We start from the raw sequence: 19254 nt of genomic DNA on the forward strand, positions 1-19254 counted from the left end.
AAATGTCAATGTCAATTCCTCTTTCGCACATAGTGTGTCCATGTATCTTATGTGATTTGCTGTGTCAAATTTGACTACTGAACTCATTTAGGCTTGCCTAAACAAAGGGGGTGAATACTTATGCAACTATATTTCAGTTATTTCATTTGTATTCATTTGTAAACATTTGCAGTATTTTCTTTTCACTTTAACATTATGGATTATTTTGTGAAAATCAATTCAATCCATTTCGATCCCACTTTGCAATGTAACAAAATGTGGAAAAAAATTCAAGGGGGTGAATACTTCTGATACCCACTGTAACGGTGAATATTGACCTGTATCGTGTGTCAGAAGAACATACACCATTTCGGAGTGAGAGTGCTCTGTGGTATTCAGAGATGTTGATTCCACTCCCTCTTATTCAGGAGAAGTCAACACTGAGTGATACTTCTCACTACTGTTAGGGAGTTGAAATACAAATACCTGTGTATGTTTTCCAAGTGGAATTCAGATAAGCATAAAAAAACGGTGGTATTCCATTAATGGCCTTCTCTCTCTCTCTCTACATCTCTTTTTCTCTTTCTTTGTAAATCTCTCTCTTTGTACATCTATTAACAACAATGGGAACAAAATGACACTAAATTCCCATGAATCCTTGCTGCTGTTCCGTCCGGCAGCGTCTCCGCGCTTGCCGGCGCTTGGTGGCGACGTCGAAGCACGTGACCATCATGACGTTGGCCTTGCAGAGGTTGACCTTGCTCTCCAGCCTTGCCGTGACCACCTCTAACGCTTCCAGGTGTTCCAGAGAGTCAACCTCAAACGTCTGCCACAGGTCAACTACACAAACACAACACAGTGATCAGTGATGACTGGCCACCAAATTAGCATTATCAAAAACTGGCTATTTTAGCTAGCCATCATCTTAATATAACATGAACTACAGAGGCCTCTCAGGATCAACATTAGCCACATAACACCCTTACAAATACACCAGACAAGGACATGATATAAGAAGAGAGACAATCTTATTATACCTGTTCTATGGCAATACCAAGACTCCATGCAATGGTTGCTATTGCATTGGTTAAGAATGAAAAGATGATTGTTCACACCTTGTAGTGTAAGTCCAGTTGCTTAGAGAAATAAACTGACTAGTTAATGAATTACTGATTACTCTATAGTAAAACACTCACACTCTTGGTTCCATTTCCCTGGCTCCAGCATGAGATTCTGTTTGGCCAGCACCAGCTCTCTCTTCAGGCTGTTGTACTTGGCTCTCACCTCTTCGATCCTCTGCTGACGGTGCTCCAGGAACTTGAGTTTGGCACTGAAGCAGACTATTCCCTGTTAACAACAACACAGCCAAGGACAAGGAGAGCTTCAGCTACACATTCGTTTACACAGAGAAGAGCCTCTTCAGAACACCGAGCCTCATATTATGGATGCAAATACCAAATGGCACTCTATTCCCTAAATATCGTAATGCTTTTGACCAAAGCCCTATGGAAATAGGGTGCCATTTGGGACGTATCCTCTGACTATACCTTAGAGATCGGAAAATAGTCCATTTTCAAAGGTTAGTGCATAGTGAATATGTATTGTATTCAAATACAAAAGTATATACCATTTTTTTTTTTTTTAATCGAGCACACAGCCATGCAATCTTCATAGACAAACATTGGCAGTAGAATGGCTCGTACTGAAGAGCTCAGTGACTTTCGAAGTGGCACCATCATAGGATGCCACCTTTCCAACAAGTCAATTTCTGCCCTGTTATTGTAAAGTAGAAACGTCTAGGAGCAACAACGGCTCAGACGTAAAGTGGTAGGCCACACAAGCTCACAAAACGGGACAGCCGAGTGCGTAGCGTGTGTAGCGTGTAAAAATCGTCTGTCCTTGTTTGCAACACTACTCTCTGGAAGCAACATCATAACAATAACTGTTCGTTGGGAGCTTCATTAAATGGGTTTCCATGGCCAAGCAGCCACTCACAGGCCTAGGATCACAATGCACAACGCCAAGCTTCGGCTGGAGTGGTGTAAAGCTCACCGCCATTGGACTCTGGAGCAGTGGAAACGAGTTCTCTGGAGTGATGAATCACGCTCCACCATCTGCCAATCTGCATAGTGCCAACTGTAAAGTTTGGTGGAGGAATAATGGTCTGGGGCTGTTTTTCATGTTTCGGAATAGGCCCCTTAGTTCTAGTGAAGGGAAATCTTAACGCTTCAGCATACAATGACATTCTAGACGATACTGTGCTTCCAACTTTGTGGCAACTGTTTGGGGAAGGCCCTTTCCTGTTTCAGCATGACAATGCCCCCGTGCACAAAGCAAGATCCATACAGAAATGGTTTGTCAAGATCACTGTACAAGAACTTGACTGCACTACAGAGCCATGACCTCAACTCCATTGAACACCTTTGGGATGAATTGGAACACAGACTGTGCCCGACCTCACTAATGCTCTTGTGGTTGAATGGAAGCAAGTCCCCGCAGCAATGTTCCAACATCTAGTGGAAAGCCTTCCCAGAAGAGTAGAGGCTGTTATAGCAGCAATGGGGGGACCAACTCCATATTAATGCCCATGATTTTGGAATGAGATGTTCGACGAGCAGTTGTCCACATACTTTTGGTAATGTAGTGTATGTGTGTATGTAATGCACATGGACTTTATACATGCAATGCATTGTACGCTTACATTGTAAGTTTGCCATAGTTCTTGAGTTGTGTTTGGCTATTTATGTGTTTGTACACAAACTCAAGAATAGCCCTGATTTCTCCTGATGAACTAAACTAAACATGTATCCAAGCCTATCCTAAAACATCCACTGACATCTTGTCCCCTCACCTGTTTGCCTGCTCCTCCTCTCCTCTGCAGCCTCTCCACGTCATCTATCTCATAGACCTTGATCTCGTAGGCCTCTGAGATGCCCCTGTCTACCCAGCGAGACCTGGGCCCACTGGCAGACCTCCTCAGAGATTGGCACGTGTCATTGGACAGATGCCGCGGGTGTGAACCTACAGGTCAGATGAAATGGAATAAGATAGTGTAGTGTAGAGTAGTATAGAGTAGTGTAGAGTAGATTAGTGTAGAGTAGTGTAGTGTAGAGTAGAGTGGAGTAATTCAGAGCCAGGGAAGGCATGAGACTGTAATGTAATATTTTGTCTTGTGAAGAGACAGCCTTGAAAATGTTAATCTTGTTTTAGTCATCAATAATCCTTGGTTCCTGCCTGTGCTTGGTAAAGATATGATGGGGGGGGGGCAACATGACCCCCTCCTTAGGATCATCTGGCAGAATGCCCAGAATATGTTCTATAAGTTAAGATAGGAGACGGTGCCAGACACATGCCGGCACCAACCCTATGAGCTATGCCTATGTAACGTGTCTAACGGGACTGCCCCGGCAGAGCTCCAGAGAGACGTTCACTATGGTGCATCAAGTTTGTTGGAACCTCTCCAGTTAACTGTTAATAAACAATGATTCATTTAAGATTGACTTTGAGTGTCGCTGTGTAGAATTTCCATGACAATTTGGCGTCAACGAACAGAATGATTGATTCCGCCTTTATGAAGCGCAAGGGAAATTCTCGTCTGACCAAAAGAGGATGAGACCCGCCCAGACCCTTACTGTGAGCTGCCCAGGAGGAGACACATCATCTGCAAACAATTAAGGGACTCAGCACCTGATTTAAGTAAGTCAATTTAAATGAATTTGTATAAATTAGGAAAGAATTATAATAAAACCAATTAAACTAAACATAAAAATGGAGGAAGGTACCCCCAGTCCTAAGTCAAGTAATAGCACGAAGTGAATGTGGATGTGAGTTGTGTGAATGTAGATGTGAAAGTTTTGTGAGTGTGGAAAGTATTAAGCTGATTGAAACTGGGATAATAACAATATTGAAATTTGGATATTAAGAAATATTATTGGATTTGTAGCCTTAAGTTTAGTTAACAGAAAATCATGTTCAACATTCATTGGTTCTATTTATAGTTTTATTGGTTAGGGATAAGTCAAGTCTCGTACCTTTACCAAAAGTGGATATACGGCAATCTTTGTCTGAGACTTTATTTCTCAGACCCTTTAGACAGTCATACAATGCTTTAACCTTATCTTAATCAAATGATACATAAAGGGACCACTCTGAATATTTCTCAGAATAGTTTTTACACCACTTACGTACGTCTACGTGTGGGTGTGCAAGTCGTATATTATTATTATTTTTCTCCATTGTTACTTTATCAAATATCTAGTAACCCATTAAATTCTTCATATGTTACTTTATCTCTAGTAATCCATTATACTTTTCTTCACCAATTCCTCCTTTAGACTAGTCTTCTAATCATACAGATGTTTAGATATTTACACCAGTTGTTCTATTTAACAGCATATTCGGGAATAGTACTTTCTCCTTTCATATCTCTAACATGCACAGATTCCCTATTCAATACAGATCAACATAAATGCCTACAGACATCCACACCACTCATATGCATGTTCAACGACTCTAAATAACACCTTGTGCTATTATCAGTGGTTCTCAGAGCACGTAGACTATCGTTACACACGTGTTATTCTAAAGGACAGTGGCGGCTCAGGTGAGAGAAATCGGGACATTATCAAGGGCGGCTTCAGGTGAGAGAAATCGGGACATTATCAAGGGCCAGCCAAATTCTAGACCGAGAGTGCCGGAAGGGAGGGGGGTGGTCAACCATGCCAGTAATTGATTTAGGCTTACCAAAAAGGGTTTGTTTGGGGTATCAGGTTGATTGTGGAGGTCTGAACACTGCGAAATTTAGAGTACTTTAGACTAGAAATGCATTGAAATACCGATCTGTCATCAACATGCCACTCGCGACAAAAGCTCCAGCTGAAATGTTATTGTATGAAGTGTATGAAGCAAAGGTCTTAAGCCATGGTTTTGCAAGTTGGATTGTACAACCCAGAATTGAGGGTTTGAAAGTGTCTTTGGTTTTATGCGTTGATTTTATTTACTTACTACTTTGATTGTAGATTTTAGCTTTAGTATGATGATTATGAATGAAATTAGATTCACTCCCATTAATTTAAGTATAACCTTTATTTTGATTTATTATAATGATGCATTTTGATATAGAAGCTAAAATCTAATGCTTACCTTAAAATGTAATGATTATTAAGAGGATGGAATGTGATGGAACATTTTATCTTGTGAAGAGACAGCCTTGAAAATGTTCATCTTGTCTTAGTGTCATAAATAATCCTCGGTTCCTGCCTGTGCTTGGTAAAGATATGAAGGGTGGGCGACATGATCCCCTCCTTAGGACCATCTGGCAGAACACCCAGAGTATGTTCTATAAGTTAAGATAGGAGACGGTGCCAGACACATGCCAGAACCAACCCTATGAACTATACCTATGTAACTTGTCTGTAACCAGTACATAAGAGATCTAACGGGACTGCCCTGGCAGAGCTCCTGACAGAAGTGTCTGTGGTTTTATGCGTTGATTTTGTTTACTTACTACTTTGATTGTAGATTTTAGCTTTAGTATGATGATTATGAATCCCGCAAAGGCGGAGGTGTTGCTAACATTTACTATAGCAAATTTCAAATGACAAAAAAAAGAAAAGGTTTTCGTCTTTTGAGCTTCTAGTCATGAAATCTATGCAGCTTACTCAATCACTTTTTATAGCTACTGTTTACAGGCCTCCTGGGCCGTATACAGCGTTCCTCACTGAGTTCCCTGAATTCCTATCAGACCTTGTCGTCATAGCAGATAATATTCAAATTTTTGGTGATTTTAATATTCACATGGAAAAGTCCACAGACCCACTCCAAAAGGCTTTCGGAGCCATCATCGACTCAGTGGGTTTTGTCCAACAAGTCTCTGGACCTACTCACTGTCACAGTCATACTCTGGACCTAGTTTTGTCCCATGGAATAAATGTTGTGGATCTTAATGTTTTTCCTCATAATCCTGGACTATCGGACCACCATTTTATTACGTTTGTAATCGCAACAAATAATCTGCTCAGACCCCAACCAAGGAGCATCAAAAGTCGTGCTATAAATTCTCAGACAACCCAAAGATTACTTGATGCCCGTCCAGACTCCCTCTGCCTACCCAAGGACGTCAGAGGACAGAAAATCAGTTAACCGCCTAACTGAGGAACTCAATTTAACCTTGCACAATACCCTAGATGCAGTTGCACCCCTAAAAACTAAAAATATTTGTCATAAGAAACTAGCTCCCTGGTATACAGAAAATACCCGAGCTCTGAAGCAAGCTTCCAGAAGATTAGAACGGAAATGGCGTCACACCAAACTGGAAGTCTTCCGACTAGCTTGGAAATACAGTACCGTGCAGTATCGAAGAGCCGTCACTGCTGCTCGATCATCCTATTTTTCCAACTTAATTGAGGAAAATAAGAACAATCCGAAATGTCTTTTTGATACTGTCGCAAAGCTAACTAAAAAGCAGCATTCCCCAAGAGAGGATGGCTTTCACTTCAGCAGTAATAAATTCATGAACTTCTTTGAGGAAAAGATCATGATCATTAGAAAGCAAATTACGGACTCCTCTTTAAATCTGCGTATTCCTCCAAAGCTCAGTTGTCCTGAGTCTGCACAACTCTGCCAGGACCTAGGATCAAGAGAGACACTCAATGTTTTAGTACTATATCTCTTGACACAATGATGAAAATAATCATGGCCTCTAAACCTTCAAGCTGTATACTGGACCCTATTCCAACTAAAATACTGAAAGAGCTGCTTCCTGTGCTTGGCCCTCCTATGTTGAACATAATTAACGGCTCTCTATCCACCGGATGTGTACCAAACTCAGTAAAAGTGGCAGTAATAAAGCCTCTCTTGAAAAAGCCAAACCATGACCCAGAAAATATAAAAAACTATCGGCCTAAATCGAATCTTCCATTCCTCTCAAAAAGTTTTTTTAGAAAAAGCTGTTGCGCAGCAACTCACTGCCTTCCTGAAGACAAACAATGTATACGAAATGCTTCAGTCTGGTTTTAGACCCCATCATAGCACTGAGACTGCACTTGTGAAGGTGGTAAATTACCTTTTAATGGCGTCAGACCGAGGCTCTGCATCTGTCCTCGTGCTCCTAGACCTTAGTGCTGCTTTTGATACCATCGACCAAATTGGTCTACACGGACAAGTTCTGGCCTGGTTTAAATCTGATCTGTCGGAAAGCTATCAGTTTGTCTCTGTGAATGGTTTGTCCTCTGACAAATCAACTGTACATTTCGGTGTTCCTCAAGGTTCCGTTTTAGGGCCACTATTGTTTTCACTATATATTTTACCTCTTGGGGATGTCATTCGAAAACATAATGTTAACTTTCACTGCTATGCGGATGACACACAGCTGTACATTTCAATGAAACATGGAGAAGCCCCAAAATTGCCCTCGCTAGAAGCCTGTGTTTCAGACATAAGGAAGTGGATGGCTGCAAACGTTCTACTTTTAAACTCGGACAAAACAGAGATGCTTGTTCTAGGTCCCAAGAAACAAAGAGATCTTCTGTTGAATCTGACAATTAATCTTGATGGTTGTACAGTCGTCTCAAATAAAACTGTGAAGGACCTCGGCGTTACTCTGGACCCTGATCTCTCTTTTGACGAACATATCAAGACTGTTTCAAGGACAGCTTTTTTTCCATCTACGTAACATTGCAAAAATCAGAAACTTTCTGTCCAGAAATGATGCAGAGAAAATTATCCATGTTTTGTTACTTCTAGGTTAGACTACTGCAATGCTCTACTTTCCGGCTACCCGGATAAAGCACTAAATAAACTTCAGTTAGTGCTAAATACGGCTGCTAGAATCCTGACTAGAACCCCCCAAAAATTATCATATTACTCCAGTGCTAGCCTCCCTACACTGGCTTCCTGTTAAGGCAAGGGTTGATTTCAAGGTTTTACTGCTAACCTACAAAGCATTACATGGGCTTGCTCCTACCTATCTTTCCGATTTGGTCCTGCCGTACATACCTACACGTACGCTCCGGTCACAAGACGCAGGCCTCCTAATTGTCCCTAGAATTACTAAGCAAACAGCTGGAGGCAGGGCTTTCTCCTACAGAGCTCCATTTTTATGGAATGGTCTGCCTACCCATGTGAGAGACTCGGTCTCAACCTTTAAGTCTTTACTGAAGCCTCATCTCTTCAGTAGGTCATATGATTGAGTGTAGTCTGGCCCAGTAGTGTGAAGGTGAACGGAAAGGCTCTGGAGCAACGAACCGCCCTTGCTGTCTCTGCCTGGCCAGTTCCCCTCTCTCCACTGGGATTCTCTGCCTCTAACCCTATTACAGGGGCTGAGTCACTGGCTTACTGGTGCTCTTCCATGCCGTCCCTAGGAGGGGTGCGTCACTTGAGTGGGTTGAGTCACTGACGTGATCTTCCTGTCTGGGTTGGCGCCCCCCCTTGGGTTGTGCCGTGGCGGATATCTTTGTGGGCTATACTCAGCCTTGTCTCAGGATGGTAAGGTGGTGGTTGAAGATATCCCTCTAATGGTGTGGGGGCTGTGCTTTGGCAAAGTGGGTGGGGTTATATCCTGCCTGTTTGGCCCTGTCTGGGGGTATCATCGGATGGGGCCACAGTGTCTCCTGACCCCTCCTGTCTCAGCCTCCAGTATTTATGCTGCAGTAGTTTATGTGTCGGGGGGCTAGGGTCAGTCTGTTATATCTGGAGTACTTCTCCTGTCTTATCCAGTGTCCTGTGTGAATTTAAGTATGTTCTCTCTAATTCTCTCTTTCTCTCTTTCTTTCTTTCTCTCTCTCGGAGGACCTGAGCTCTAGGACCATGCCTCAGGACTACCTGGCATGATGACTCCTTGCTATCCCTAGTCCACCTGGCCGTGCTGCTGCTCCAGTTTCAACTGTTCTGACCTGTTCACCGGACGTGCTACCTGTCCCAGACCTGCTGTTTTCAACTCTCTAGAGACAGCAGGAGCGGTAGAGATACTCTTAATGATCGGCTATGAAAAGCCAACTGACATTTACTCTTGAGGTGCTGACTTGTTGCACCCTCGACAACCACTGTGATTATTATTATCTGACCCTGCTGGTCATTTATGAACATTTGAACATCTTGGCCATGTTCTGTTATAATCTCCACCCGGCACAGCCAGAAGAGGACTGGCCACCCCTCATAGCCTGGTTCCTCTCTAGGTTTCTTCCTAGGTTCGGGCCTTTCTAGGGACTTTTTCCTAGCCACCGTGCTTCTACACCTGCATTGCTTGCTGTTTGGGGTTTTAGGCTGGGTTTCTGTACAGCACTTTGTGACATCAGCTGATGTAAGAAGGGCTATATAAATACATTTGATTTGATTTGATGGTGCATCAAGTTTGTTGGAACTTCTCCAGTTAACTCTTCTCCAGACCTCCCTGTTAATAAACAATTATTCATTTCAGATTGACTTTGAGTGTCCCTGTGTAGAATTTCCACGACAAGACAAATACAAGCCCCACTAATATCTAGACTATTTTTACTTGACAATTCAAGCACTTTTCTCCTTGGGCTCATTTATTAAAGATGTGACCTAGATAAAGTCTTTGGAGGCAAATAATAGGACAGGAAATGCAATGAATAGTAATCTGTGCAATACCAATGAATTACATAAAAAAGCCAATATTACTGTACAACGCATTACAATTTGTGAAAATGCACGTCGCACACATAGCTGTTCCTCACTTCATTGCACATCAGTGTTTTTATTGTTGTTAACACAGAAGACCTTGTTCACCAAATCCACAGAGCTCATTCCTGCTATTTTAACACAACACAAAATGCAAAGCAGGAAACATGAATCACACACTTGTAACTACAGCGACTTACAATATGACCAGCGGGTAAAACTGGTTCAAATGCAGTCATTACCAGGTAATTTCAACCAGTTTTGTCCAGTTTTGCTCGCTGGCTGTGCATTCAATTAAGGAATTACCCAGATCAGATCTTACCGTTGCTGCTCCTCCTTTTGGGGTTCCTCTCACTTCGGGCCACACTGATCATAGAACAGCTCTTATCGCTGATAGAGTCTCTGTTGGAGGTAATGCTCCCTGTGGCTTCGCTGTCCCTAACCATGCTCTCATAGCCACTGCTCACCACGCTGTTCCTATTGGTCAATAATGCTGTCTTACCCATGGCCGGGGGCAGCTCCCCGCTCAACACACTAGTGACATCACTGGCGTGCCCGCTGAGGTGGTTGGGCCTGCGAGGCGCTGTCACCCTGGCATAGGGTGAGGGTACAGAGTGAACAGGATGAACCTCTCCCATGGATCTACAGGCAGCTCCAGCCGCTGCTGCCATCTTGTCTAGAACTAGTCCTCCGGAGGCCCCGCCAGAGGGGTAGGGCTCTCTGCCGATCTGGAGGAGCTCTGAGATGCGCCCGTTGATTACCCGGACGGGGGACTTTGCTATGAGGCGTGGTGGTAGGGTCTGGGGCGAGGGGGTCTGGTTTCGGCTTAGAGACTGGGTGGACCAGGGTGGACCATGCTCAGGGCTCTTCCCATCAGGGGACAGACTGGCGCTCCTGTTGATGGACTGACGGAATGCCTTGGGAGAGAAGCTAAGGTTCTTGGTACTGGGGATGGATATCCGGCGGACCTTAGGGCTGGTCATCATCAGTTTCCCCACCGCGGAGAGCTTAGATCGGCTGGTTCTAGGAGACTGGAGGGCTGTGGAGGTGGTGGTGTTGGGCTCAGTTATAAAGGTTGACCTGTTGGTTTTGGGAGAATGGGCTGTGTAGGGGGTGTTTTTGTCAGTCAAGGGAATGTACCTAGTGGCCCTCCTGGGGCTCCTGCTGGCCCGGGGTAGGGTGGGTTGGCTGGACTCCCCTTCCCAACTCCCTTTGGAGCCCTTGGAGCTCCCCAAGGAGCTCACAGAGGATTGGCTACTGCCTCGGTCCAGAGTGTGGAACTCCAGTGGTATTCTACCTAAAGAGTTGGTCCTGCTAGCCAACTGCTCTAGTTTAGCACTGAAGAGCCTACTGCTTTCCTCTATGGGAGATTCCAGCTTACCGCTATCATGTCTAACACTCCAAGCGGATGGCATGGGCTCCAACGGTGAACTACTGGCTGTGCTGAGAGGACTGTTACTAGTTCTCTGTCTCTGCTGCTGCTCCAGGCTGTACTTCCGAGCTGGTGAGAAGGGGAGAGGGAGGCTCTCCCTGGCACAGGAGAAGATCCCCTGCCTGGCTGAGGATGGCCTCTTCTCCAGGGTCACCCAGGGACTACCAGGGGTGGATGATGTAAAGTCTGGGGCTTTATCTTTATACTCCTCGCTCATTACATAGCTCTCCTGCTTGTTGATATTATGCCAGCCTCTTGGTAGACTGGCTGTTCTGTGGTGGGTAGCTGCAAGGTAACCAGGGATACAGTTCTCTGGTGTATTCATGCTCCTTTCACTACTGTCCCCTGGTGTCTTTGGAGTAATTAGGGAAGATGGAACAGGTAAGACCCGGTCATAACAGGTTAGGGAACAGGTGGTGAACTCCCCTCCTCTGGGATAGCTCCTTTCTGCTTGGTTACCACTCTTCCCTCTGGCCCTATTCTCTAATGACATCATCTCATAGCAACCGGTCTCCTCCCAGGCATGTGTGTCACATGATGCAATACTATTAGTTTGACCTGGGAAAGGCATCAAAACGCTCTCGTTGGTATTCTTCTCGTGATTCCTCTCAGTAATATAGAACGCACCTTCTGTCTCCATCGCCGTTTTACTTCCTGAACCTTTCAGATGATCTTTCTTCTCGGGTTCAGCATAAGCATCCGCTCGCGTGAAACGGGTGTTAGAAACCCCTCGGCGATGACGAGACCCCTCCGCATCACTACTCCTACTGAGGTCAGCGAGCGAGGGGTTTATAAAGGAGGGCAAGACCCGGTTCTCCATCCTGGAGAGAGAAGACATGGCTTTGGGTTTGGTGTTGACTTCCACAGCCATGGTCTTAGTGGTAGTAGCAGGTTCCATGGCCTTGATAGTGGAACCTGTAGAATCTTCACTAATGTTACTGATAATCCTGATGGGAAGGGAACCCAGTACAGACCCTGAAGAAGCCTGGGCAGAGGAGGAGTGGGCATCCCTGATCCTGATGATGTTCCCTGCCCGGCCTCCTCTCTCCAGTGCCCTGCTGATGGTCACCTCCTCCACCATGGTGAACACCAGCTCATCCTGACCCGTCTGGTCCAACGGCTGCTGGACCATCACCGTGATGGTGGCCTTCATCTCCTTCAGGTCCGACTCTATAGTAGGCAGCTTGGAAAGCTGGGGAAGGATCATCTCTCCTAGGAGAACACTGGTAGCCAAGGAGGAGGTGGTGGAGGACGAGGGGGAGAGGAGGGATGGAGAGAGAGAGGGGGATATCGGAGTGCTCTTGCCCGCCGGAGAGGTCCTGGTCTGGTGTTGCAGCAAGCCAGCTGGGTATCCAGCTGGCTCCAGAGACAGGGGAAGAAGAGACAGAGGAGGATGAGAGCTTGGCACAGGGCTGATCTGAGTGTAGATGTCACTGTGCTGCGGCAGAAAGCTGTACTCAGGGGGGTTGCCTTGGTTCTGGCAGGCTGGATGTATACTGATAGAGCCACAGGGGTTTGGTTGGTCCTCTTTGGAGCTGGCTGCACTTCCCTCCTCACAGTCATACAGACCAGAGTCCTCTCTCTGAAAACTGTCGACCGGAAGACTGCCATCTGTCACCAGGCTCTCTTTCTCACCCACAATGGAAAGCTCACAACACTTCACCTTCATATTCAGTAGTTTCAAGAAGGAGGTATTTTCCTCAGCCTCAGTTCTGCCTGAGCCATCTTGGGGTTCTGGAGGGGACTCGGTCATGGCAGAAGGTTCTTTTAACAATGACTTGGTAACTGTTTCGCTGCCGTCGATGCACCCGAGTCGCTCCTGCAGCTCTGCGAACGTGTCACACTTAAGACTTAAATTCCTCTCACATTGGCCCACTTCTGCTGTATTCTGAGAAAGTTGTTCTTGGATGATGCTCTCATTCTTCTTCTTCTCTCCCTGCAGTCTGGGCATGATGTTTAGAAGGTGCTGCAGTAGCTCTTTCTTTAGAGCAGAAAGCTCAGCGTCCTCCGATTCCGCTTCAGCCTTATTCTGGTGTAGAGAGTGGATAATGGGGGTAAACTCCGGCTGGCCCTGGCCCTGCTGAGTCAGCTCCGCACTGGGCTGCTGGACCGAGCCATCGGGGTTGATGTGGATGACCGTGTCACAGGACTGGTCGCTGCTGGAGTGGTCATCCAGCAGGTCACCACCGAGCCTGAGCAGGGGCAGGTCACTGAGGTCATAGTCCACAGCATTGGTAGAGTGAAATGCTCTGAGAGAGAAGGGACTACTCCCTCCACTCCTCTCTCTACTCAGGCTTCTACCACTGGGAGAGCAGGATGTTGAATGCTGAGAGCGAGAGAGAGAGAGAGGTCAAAGTTAGTGATCATTTTTTGCCTCGTCACAAAACAAATGCTACTAAACTGCTTAAATTGTTTACTAATAGTTAGGCCACCCAAGGTTAATTTAATAACACTTTTAACAACATTCTTGGCACCAAGAATGTAATGGTAAGTAATCTATAATTCAGTAGACATACGTTTGCCTTCTTCTGTGTCCTGCGAATGCGCGAGGCAATTTGGACAGTGGAGAGTGTCTCTGGGAAGTGTTCTGGTGAGTCAGTCACATGGGCCAGCACGGTCGTATGACAGTTAATATTACCCAGAGACTCCTGTAGCAGCATGGTCACTTTACTATCTCTGTGGTGAGCACAAAATACAACCATCCTCATCATCACCGTCATGCATTATACATAACACGTACAGTACAATTATATTACATACCAGTATTAAAGACTCAATTTCATGATCTACTGCTTGAATCAATTGTTTCCTTCTGTTCCATTGCAATGCAATCAAATTAAATTGAACGTCTCCAGTATCTAACCTGTTGGGGATGTTTTTGTTTCCATTGTTGAGTAGGGCCAGTATAACACTGCCCAGTTCAGACTCAGGACGTCCAGCTCTGCTGTCACTGGTTCTACTGGTCCCCTTTATACTGTTAGCCAGGTCTATCATGATCAACCTGCTATGACCCCCTGGTACTGGGAGAGGGAGAGGCAGAGGGAGAGGGAGATGCAGAGGGAGAGGGAGAGGGAGAGGGAAGAGGAGGGGAGGAGAGGAGAGAATTCACTAGAGGAAATGAAGGGGGGGAAAACTGAGATCACCAGAGAGAATAGTTGAGAATAGAGCAAAGAAAATAATACAAAATAAATCCAAGGTATTCCAAGCATTCTTAGAAAACAAATTAGGTACAGTTTATTCAGTCAGCCGTATGCAAATGAAGTCTCAGGATATTAGCTTGATAGCTTACTCACGAGTCCGTACGGTGACACATACAGTGCAAGCTACGTACAGGTCACTGACCAATAAGAAGAAGGAAAAATACGAACAAAAATAAAGAGCGTACAGACATTTTTACTGTCAGTGTCTTGACAAAGTACTCTGACTGAAATAAGCAATGTGCATAGGTAATAACCTTATTTCCTACATACCGTAGATATAGGGCCCATAGACATGTCTATCTGATCTATATACGGAATAGCATGCCAGAGTTATCTTTTCTACAATGTACAGAAATAGCAACCTTTGCCGCTGCCCTCTGTGAGCTGCTGTTGGACGTGCAGAGTAAAAAACATATGGGAGCTGGAGGAGGACGATGGTGTGGTGATGTCACCGCGAGCTCCACTCATCGGGCGGCCGGCACGGTGGCGCGATTCGATGGCTGCATCCAGCAGGAAGGCAGCTCTCTCGGCGTTGGGGGCAGATACCACACTGTGGTGCCGAAGCTGCATTAGAGGAAGATAGCATGTTTTACTTTCTATTATATTTTATAAAGTTTTATTTTATTTTCATGACAGAACATAGATAATGTATGTAGAGAGGGAGAAAGGGGGGATAGAGGTACAATGGCACAGAGGGGGAAAGGGGGACTCCGGGACAGACACCGGCACAGCAAGGCATGAATATAATATGACTGTGTGACAATGCCAATGTAATTTTGTAACTGGGATTATGTACTGTAATAAAATTAAGTCCCACTCCCTGGCTCTTCTGACAATGCATCTGAATAAGGAATTAACTAGTGTTTTCTAATTCCTGACTGTGGTAGTACCAAACAAAACAAAGTAATTATATACAGTGCCTTCAGAAAGTATTAACACCCCTTGACTTTTGCCACATTTTGTTTTGTTACAGTCTGAATTTAAAATGGATTAAATTGCTATTTTGTGTCACTGCCTACACACAATACCCCTTAATGTCAAAGTGGAATTGGGGAAAAAAAAGAAATCGTTTTTTGAAATTTTTACAAATGTATTAAAAATTAAAGGCTGAAATGTCTTGAGTCAATAAGTATTCAACCCCTTTGTTATGGCAAACCTAAATAAGTTCAGGAGTAAAAATGTGCTTAACAAGTCACATAATAAGTTGCATGGACTCACTCTGTGTGCAATAATAGTGTTTCACAAGGTTTTTGAATGACTACCTCATCTCTGTACCCCACACATACAATTATCTGTAAGGTCCCTCAGTCGAGGAGTGAATTTCAAACACAGATTCAACCACAAAGACCAGGGAGGTTTTCCAATGCCTCATGAAGAGCCAGCAGCACACCACCTCCTTCCTCCTGCTGGCTTACCTCTGAAGCTAAGCAGCGTTGGTCCTGGTCAGTCCCTGGATGGGAGACCAGATGCTGCTGGAAGTAGTGTTAGAGGGCCAGTAGAAGCCACTATTTCCTCTGGTCTAATAAATAAATATCTCAGGGCAGTGATTGGGGACATTGCCTTGTGTAGGATTCTGTCTTTTGGATGGGATGTTAAATAGGTGTCCTGACTCTCTGTGGTCACTAACAATCCCACGAGACTTATCGTAAGAGTCGGGGTGTTAACCCTGATGTCCTACCTAAATTCCTAATCTGGCCCTCATACTGTCACCTGATCATTCCCAGTTTACAATTGGCTCATTCCTCTCCCCTGTAACTACTCCCCAGGCTGTGAATGAGTTTTCAGTCAACTTACCTGGTAAAAAAAGAAGGGCACCTATTGGTAGATGGGTAAACGTTTAAAAAGCAGATGTTGAATATCCCCTTGAGCATGGTGAAGTTATTAATTATACTTTGGATGGTGTATCAATACACCCAGTCACTACAAAGATACAGGCGTCCTTCATAACTAAGTTGCTGGAGAAGAAGGATACCGCTCAGGGATATCACCATGAGGCCAGTGGCGACCTGTCATTCAGGGCAGAGCTCCCAATTTTTAGCTAAAATAAATAAATAAATAATTTATACATTGGCTCAGTGTTCTGTCACTCATAAGGGCGCTACGTCACCGCCAAATCAAAGGTTAAAGCTCGAAAATTCAAGTCCCTTGGGTGCTGCCATAGAGTTACATTAGAAGTGCCCATCCAAGAAGGCTCAAGGTCATTGACCACAGATAAAATTACTTCAAATCCCATTATATCTACAGTAGCTTTGATTGGACTGATGTCAACATCTTACTTTCAAAGTCTTAGCTAGCGGTCATCATCATGAATCAAGTCGACAATCTACTGGCAAATCCTTTTTAATCCTTGTCATATGAAGAGAAATAGTGAAGAGAAATTATAGATAAAATGTATCGGTGCTCATTGGACAACAACAAGTTGGAAATCGCAAATTCAACAATGAGTGGTTTGGAAAGAATTAGTGGCTAACTGCAAGTATTGCAAAGCAATCACTTTCCTGCTATTCAGTGGAGTGGCTGTGTAGTCCAAGTCTGTGTTTAAGGGTCTCTTTGCCAAGCTTTAATGATAAACATTTAACATTGGCCATGCTGTCAATGCAGAAAGATTGTTGCCGTGCTCAAAACAACTGTTAACTCAGACCTGTGAAATCTGACATCAGTGAGTTCAAGACAACTGGGAATTTGGGAAAAAACGAGCTCCGACTGGGAAAATACGTTTTAAACGGTCATCCAACTCGGAATTGTAAATCAGGAACTCTGGCCTCTTTCTAGAGCTCCGACCTGAAGATCACTGATGTCATCATATTTCAACCTTGTTTTTTTCAGAGTTCCCAGTTGTCTTTAAAGCACCATAAATCCAGAAAATACCAGACTTTGATGACAAAGTTTTATCACGAAGGACCGCCGAGCCACCTTCCTGTTCAAGTCAGCACAGCACAACAAGGTCTCCAAAAATGTATTGTATGCTGCTGCATAAATTATGTAATATGCCAGAGAGATATATATACTGTAGCTAAGTGTATGTTGTGTAGTAAACTGTTAGTAGCCCATGTGTCTCACCCTGATAATTTGGTCTATTTTCCCCTCTTAATTTTGCCTACTATTCTGACTTAGTGGTGCACATGTAGCCTATAACCTGTTTTAGAGAAATGTAATCAATGAATATTGTAAGAGCTTTCATTGTCTGCTTATATGCCCCGTTGGTGTACAGGGAAAACACTGTAAGAACGGCCCATGTTCTGAATTCTGAATTTTAAAGGGCTGCTTCGCTGCCAGACAAGGCTCTGCTGATAACCTTACCACTGCTACACCTGGTTTTGGGACTGCTGTTGGGACGCTGCTGTTGGGACAGCTTTATGTAGTTCCTAACAGTTTGTGGGCACCGTTTGTTACTGTTATAGTGCAATTAAAGTATTGTTTAGCGTTGTGTTGTGGCTTTGCTGGCACACATTCCCAAAACATTAGTTTGCCCCACCAAGATTTGCATGCTAAAATAGCCACCATTCGTATGAGGCGAATGGTGACTTTAAAACAGTTACAGAGTTTAATGGCTGTGATAGGAGAAAACTAAGTATGGATCAACAACATTGTAGTTACTCCACAATACTAACCTAAATGACAGTGTGAAAAGAAGAAAGCCTGTACAGAATAAAACTATTCCAAAACATGCATCCTGTTTGCAATAAGGCACTAAAGTAGAACTGCAACAAAAAAATCTTTTTTTTAAACTTAATTTCCTGAATATAAAGCATTATATTTGGGGCAAATCCAACACTCTTCATAATTTCAAGCATGGTGGTGGCTGCATCATGTTATGGGTATGCTTGTCATCGGCAAGAACTAGGGAATTTTTGGGGATAAAAATAAACGGCTAAGCACAGAAAAACCTGGTTCAGTCTGCTTTCCAACAGACACTGGGAAACATTCACCTTTTAGCAGGAAAATAACCTAAAACACAAGGCCAAATATACACTGGAGTTGCTTACCAAGACGACATTGAATGTTCCTGAGTGGCCTAGTTATAGGTTTGACTTTAATTGGCTTGAAAATCTATGGCAAGACAATGAAAATGGCTGTTGAGAAATGATCAACAACTTGTCAAAGCTTTGAGACATTTTAAAAGAACAATGTGCAAATATTGTACAATCTAGATGTACAAAGCTCTTAAAGACTTACCCAGAAAGACTCACATCTGTAATCGCTGCCAAAAGTTATTCTGACATGTATTGACACAGGGGTTTGAATACTTATATAAATGAGATATTTCCGTGTTTCATTTTAAGTACATTTTAAATACATTTCAAAAAAAAATTAAAACATGTTTTCACTTTGTCATTATGGGGTACTGTGTGTAGATGGGTGAGAAAGATATCAGTTTAATAGATGTTTTATTCAGGCTGTAACACAACAAAATGTGGAATAAGTCAAGGGTTATGAATGCTTTCTGAAGGCACTGTAAGATACCCTTAGAGTGGCATGACACCTTAGTGACATATGTAGTAGTAACAATGTAGCTACAGTAGCATGTATTTTTCTGTGTTCTTAAGACTTGGGACTTCATTAAGAAACTGTTCTCATGCAGAGATTTCACACCAATGCTGCACATAGAGAAATTCAATAGAGAGCTGACTCTTCCATATTCTGCATAACAAAGAATCAAGTCAGTTCTATAAACGTTACACATTTCTATGTGATCTGAACCGTCCACAACAATAAGCCCCTGTATCATCATTTACCTGCATTCCATAGATGGGGTCCTCAAAGAGATAAAGGTCTGCTGATGGGCTGTCCTGGAGGTTGCCTGACAGTAAGTCCCTGAGGGTCTCGTCCTCCCCACAGACCTCCATAGCGGACACAGACACAGCCAGGCTGGCCCCAGTCCTCTCCCTCCTCCTCTCTGTGTGACTGTAGAACCAGGAGATGGCACACGGGATGACCCCTAAACTCTGGCTGCTGCTATCACTACCCATCATGGTGTGGGACTTCCCTGTTAACCACAGTAAT

The 19254-nt window shown here is 44.0% G+C and overlaps 1 protein-coding gene across 1 annotated transcript in view; it reads right to left on the bottom strand.

Annotated features, from left to right (window-relative positions):
- Positions 1-619: 619 nt before the first annotated feature.
- The window catches only part of LOC120023941 (kinesin-like protein KIF26B), a 34489-nt gene continuing 15854 nt past the window's right edge, over positions 620-19254 (bottom strand). Inside the window, exons 7-17 of the mRNA XM_038968043.1 lie at positions 18987-19237; positions 14613-14814; positions 13914-14070; positions 13567-13726; positions 12356-13376; positions 11678-12262; positions 10759-11335; positions 9941-10698; positions 2831-3000; positions 1176-1326; positions 620-819 (exon numbers count right to left, since the gene is read on the bottom strand). Of these exons, the coding sequence (XP_038823971.1) occupies positions 620-819; positions 1176-1326; positions 2831-3000; positions 9941-10698; positions 10759-11335; positions 11678-12262; positions 12356-13376; positions 13567-13726; positions 13914-14070; positions 14613-14814; positions 18987-19237 (4232 nt within the window). The remainder of the gene's footprint in view (positions 820-1175; positions 1327-2830; positions 3001-9940; positions 10699-10758; positions 11336-11677; positions 12263-12355; positions 13377-13566; positions 13727-13913; positions 14071-14612; positions 14815-18986; positions 19238-19254) is intronic.

Source organism: Salvelinus namaycush, chromosome 29, assembly GCF_016432855.1.
Source record: "Salvelinus namaycush isolate Seneca chromosome 29, SaNama_1.0, whole genome shotgun sequence".
Lineage (NCBI taxonomy): Eukaryota > Metazoa > Chordata > Actinopteri > Salmoniformes > Salmonidae > Salvelinus > Salvelinus namaycush.